This window comes from Eutrema salsugineum, unplaced genomic scaffold (assembly GCF_000478725.1).
Source record: "Eutrema salsugineum unplaced genomic scaffold, Eutsalg1_0 scaffold_11, whole genome shotgun sequence".
Taxonomy (NCBI): domain Eukaryota; kingdom Viridiplantae; phylum Streptophyta; class Magnoliopsida; order Brassicales; family Brassicaceae; genus Eutrema; species Eutrema salsugineum.
The window spans coordinates 5,041,731-5,047,134 of NW_006256901.1; the positions used below are offsets into that span (position 1 = coordinate 5,041,731).

Genomic DNA, 5,404 nt, shown 5'->3' on the forward strand with positions numbered 1-5,404 from the left:
TAATATTTGGAATATATCCTATTCTGTAACACTTCTATACAGTGAAATGTCTCATTGAAATATACTACAAAAGTATTGGGCATATCAATGTTTGCCAATGCAGTACAGCACAATACAAATTCCATCCACATTTCTTATACCAGTAACAATGACTATTCAGCCATTGCAATGGCTCTCTAAACCAATTACAGCCACTTAACACAGTCTAGGGAACATGCTATTGATCCCAAACAATGGAAATATACTTTTTCTTGACAACGCTTTTTACAAACCACACAAATTGGTCGAGACATGTTATTGTTGCGTAGAACATCTAACTTTCTACCCAAGTATATCAACGATGAACCCGGCTTCATGTAAAACTCCACCCCTAATAGACATTCAATATGTAGGGTAGCACAACAGTACTCATCACACATATAAAACCGCTCCTTTGGATTTAATTTTCTCTCGCATACGTCACACCAACATGCCATGGTACTTGTCTCCTTCCCATAAGAAAGAGTGAGCATATGTTTATCATGCTTATACCTCACCTTTTGTGGTAAAGTAGCACATTTAAAGCACAAAGAAAAGTCACACTCAATGCAATTGAGTGTTTCCGTGTAAGCATTTCTTGAAACTTTACAAATCGAACATCTTCTTCGCTCTCCTGGTTTAGATGTTAGAAATAAAGGATGCATATGACTTTCATGAAGTAATGGCTCAGAAATTGAGGCGCATTGCACATGTAGCTTAAAATGACATCCTTTCTTACTGCACCGATAGAAGAAACCAGTGCACAACCAAGGACAAGCTGAACATGTAATCCTAGTATCGACTACATAGCTATCGTCTGTCACTAGAGTGAGTGGATGTGCATGTACTGGATGATATATTTTGCAGGAAAGATTCGCACATATTTCGTGGAGAATAAAACCACATTGCATACATGAGTAGAATTTACCGTAATAGATTGGCATGATGCATGCTTGACACTCTTTGTTGTCGTCATAATCTCTTCTGGTGTTCTCAACAAGTCTCAGATGATGATGTTTATGACTGAAATGTTGAATGATTCCATCGCTTATCCTCACAAACGGTTCAACTTCTTCCTCTTCAACGTCTTCTGGCTCTCTGTCAAGTTCTCTACCATCCCATACATTGCTCTGTGTGGCACATCTTGAATGAGCCGCATATGAACAACCATGCTTGATGCAAGAATAACCCCCGTAATCATTGTCCATTTCTTTGCGACAAATACTACAAGACCGATCTCCTTGGTCGAAAATGGGGGTAAAAGAGATACGATGGAGATGGCGAGATATCTTGATTACACGTGGTAAGCTGATACATCTTTGATGGACCACAAATTCACATGGGGGACATATATAGAAAGGACAGCTCGAATGGGTCAAGGCACATAAGTTGCAAGTTAACGAAGCCTGTCTTGGAAACAGATAGAGTTGATGATCATGCCACTTCGGATGGTCTATAGTTGAGGGTCGTTTCTTCTCCAAACAAGCTATATTCATAGCATAATCGCAAGCAGAGCAATAATAAAATACCTCTAAGAGATATTCCTCACAGCAATAGCATTTCCTGGCTATTACTCCGCTCAACAAGACAAGAGTAAGAGAATGTTTGGGATGAAGATAGTGTTTGACCTCAAGTGGAGCCTTGGCATATTCTTCATGGTCCTCCCCATTGCAGGTTGGGCATCGAAAATGAGCAGTTTTTTCTCCTGTTGTTATCCTGTAGAAGTCCATGTTTCTACGGTAACATTCCCTTTTTTTATCGCTCCTCTGCTGCACTTCACCATTCATACGAAATTTTCCTTCTTCAAGTTTTACTTCTACTTGAGGGCACAAGGAAACAAACTGCTTCGCCTCTAGATTCATAGAGATGACGAGAGAGAATATTTGATTAAGGAGTGATACAAGCTCCGGCTTTGTCTCGAGAGTGAGTAGTTTCTCAATGAGTGATATGAGCTCCGACTCCGACTCTGGGTCTGAGTCTATAGAGCTGACGAGAAATATTTGTTGAGTAGTGAGTATTATGAGCTCGGACTCCGGTTCCAAATCGGTTATAGAACCCAAGACAAAGACTCCTTGCTTGATGAGTGAAATGAGCTCGGAGTCCGGCTTTGGCAGCGAATCCAAATCCATAGAGCTAAGGAGATGGTATATTTGAGTAATCAGTGATGCGAGTTCCGACACCCGCGAAGGCTCTTGCTGCTCTTGCTCCTGCTCTGACTCTGAGAAGATAGAGAATATTTGAGTAATGAGTGGTATGAGCTTCCACTCCAAACTCAAATTTATAGAGCTGACGAGAAACTTTAGTTCATAAATGAGTGTAATGATCTCCGGCTCTGGCTTGAGAGAAAATATTTGATTAACCAGAAATATAAGCTTCTCATCCCGCCTTGGCTCCCAATCCGAATCCGAATCTTTCGAGCTGCCCAGAGAAATGATTTGAGTAACGAGTGATACTAGCTCCGATTCCGGTTCTGAAGCGGATATAGAGCTAAAGAGAGAGATTATTTGCTTCATGAGTGATATGATGTGTGATTCCGGCTTGGGCAGCGAGCCCAAATCCATGGACCTGACGAGAGGGATTATTTGAGTGATGAGTGATGCGAGCTCCGACATCCGCACCGAATACGACTCCGTAGCAGACCTGCCAAGATAACTTATTTGAGATATGAGCGATAAGAGCTCCGACTCTGAATCATAATCCATTGTGTTGGGGAGAGAGATTATTTGAATTGGTTTAAGAGATTTTGAGTGATGAGGATAATTAGCTTCGTGCTCTCTATTTTGGTATGTTTCTCACGGGTTCTCTATAGCTTGCCGATCTTGCCTTAATACACACAATTACTGTCTATACTAACCAAAATAATTAGAAACAGATAATCACGACAAAACAGGTTGTACGAACACAAAGTCAACCATCATGTGTACAATAGTAATTTTTTCTTAAAAAGTTATTTTGAAATATATTAAAAAAAGGAGAATTTCAGATTTAACTCATTTTTTAAAGTTAAACACCAAACTGACCTCTTTTTTTCTCTCTCCGATTTTTGCCATTTTCTTATAATTTTATCCTTCCCACTTAAACTATTAACGAAAATGCCATTATACATCTATTATTTCGATTTTCTTTAATTCGGCTAAAGTCTCATTGGACCTTCTAAAAACCTTTTTATTACGAGAATACCATCTTATTCAATTTCTTTAACCACCATGAATAACCATGAAAATGGAATAAATGCTTCTTAACCAATTTTAAAGCTGTAATAAGTAAAGATTTGAGCTCATTCACTCATAACCTTCCTCATTCTTTCATAATTTCTTCTCCAAAACATCTAGGCTAAGTTACAATGCCAAAAGTCATGCATTTTTGGTGATTTCTGGTTACTTAACATCTGGGTTGCTTATTTTGGTGAAATCCTGAGTTCTGGATGCTTAAAAGAACTGTAGCTGAGCTCAATTTTGTTAAAGGTAATCGTCGCACTTCAATTTTCTCCATATTTCAGTTTTCATATCGCGAAAGTAGACTTCTCGTGAAGTATACTGAAGTCTACTAGTCAACATAAGGTTATTTTTGCAATTGACTTTTAAAAGTAGACTTCATTAAACCTCACGAGAAGTCTACTCGATATCCTTTAAAAACAAAAAAAAAGCATAGTAGACTTCATTTGAAGGCTTAAGAAGTCTACGAAAGAAAAGAGGTTATTTTTGTAGTTGACCGTATTTTGACTTTTTAATGTAGACTTCTTTCTAAAGTTTATTGTTTACGTCTGCACAAGAAGTCTACTTTCGAGTTACTTTTGTAGTTTAACCAAAAACGTATAGGTCATTTTAGTGTTTGACCAAAGTTTTTTAAAAATTAAAAAAATCATAAACCTCCGGAAAGCTGCAGTAGACTTCAGAAAGAAGTCTAAAAACTGTAGACTTCTTTGGAAAGTCTACTTATATTTTTCGGTCAAACTTAGAAGGAATCTTTTTTTAAGTAGACTTCACAGTGAAGTCTACTCAAAAAATTCAATTGCAAAAATAACCTATTTTTTCCGTAGACTTCTATTGAAAAAGTAGACTTCAAAAGTAGACTGTCAGAGAAGTCTACTTGTACATGAAGTCTACAATAGAAGTCTACTTTGTTAGTCAATGCATCGGTCAAATGCTAAAGTAACCTTTTTGGTCGGAAGTCTACTTCTGAAGTCTACTGAAGGAAAAGTCAACGAAATGGTCAATTGCAAAAATAACCTATTTTTTAGTAGACTTCTTTAGTAGACTTCACTATGAAAAAGTAGACTTCTTCGCTAGTCTACGTTTGAAGTCTGCTTTAGAAGTCTACTTATTGTAGTTTTTTTAAAAACGCGTTTTAGGCAAATTTATAAAGTATTTTTTTTATTTTTTGGATTAGAAATGGTTTTTATGAAGTGATTGAACTACCCAGTGAATTTCATTTCATTTCATTTGATATTTATTGTTGAATCAGAAGTTTTGATTTTTAAGCTAGTTAGCTTATTAAAGTAGACTTCTCCAGCAGTCTACGGATGAAGTCTGCACACAAAGTCTGCTCGGTATCATTATTTTAAAAACAAAATTACAGAATATATATAAATTATTTTTTGTATTTTTAGGTTTTAGAATGTGTGTTACCAACTGGTCTACTTACTCAATGAGTTCCATTTGTTTTAAGTCGATATTTATTATAGAATCGAATTTGTTGATTTAATAGCTAGTTAGCTTGGAAGAATAGACTTCATCTCCAGTCTACAGATGAAGTCGAAGTCTCCTATATAGAAAATTTGTTACTTACATTTTTGCAATAATGTAGTTTGTAATTTCGTTTGCTAATATGGTTTTTTGTGTTTTATTACAGAAAATGATCAACTCCATAAAAATAAATCTTCAAAAATTCTAAAAGATTGTAGAGTCATTTTTAAGTTCTCTTGTTAATAACACTAACCTCATTCTTCTGTTTTTTTTTCTTTTTTTTTGGATTTGACATACTTTGTGATTTTAATACTGATGCAACATTCAGTTACTTCAAAAAATTTGTGACATTGAATAAACATGTAACACCAATCCATTCTTCTTCTATTTTGTGGTTTTAAAACTGGTGCAAAATCAGTCACTTAAAATTTTTATTTAGAATTAGTTTATGGAACTTTTCTTTGCACCATACTCTGAACCATTATATTTTGTCCATATAGAATAATTTGATTATGTTACATATTTGATAAAGATACATAAAAATAACGGTTGATGACCATTAAAAGACTACTACAGTTGATGATTATTACAATTAATGACCATTACAGACAAAATTGATAATCATTACACAAAAAGAGATCATGAGCAAATAGAAGATCAATTATTTACTTATTGGGTTCTGTTTTGTAAATGAGCTTAAT

The 5,404-nt window shown here is 35.5% G+C and overlaps 1 protein-coding gene across 1 annotated transcript; it reads right to left on the reverse strand.

The window, feature by feature from the left end:
• LOC18025944 lies at nt 1–2,720 on the reverse strand. Its single transcript, XM_024160869.1, has 2 exons — nt 947–2,720; nt 1–652 (listed from the first exon to the last, which is right to left on the reverse strand). The coding sequence occupies exons 1-2, from the start codon at nt 2,718–2,720 to the stop codon at nt 186–188; spliced, it is 2,241 nt and encodes a 746-aa protein (XP_024016637.1). The 3' UTR covers nt 1–185.
• Nucleotides 2,721–5,404: the final 2,684 nt, after the last annotated feature.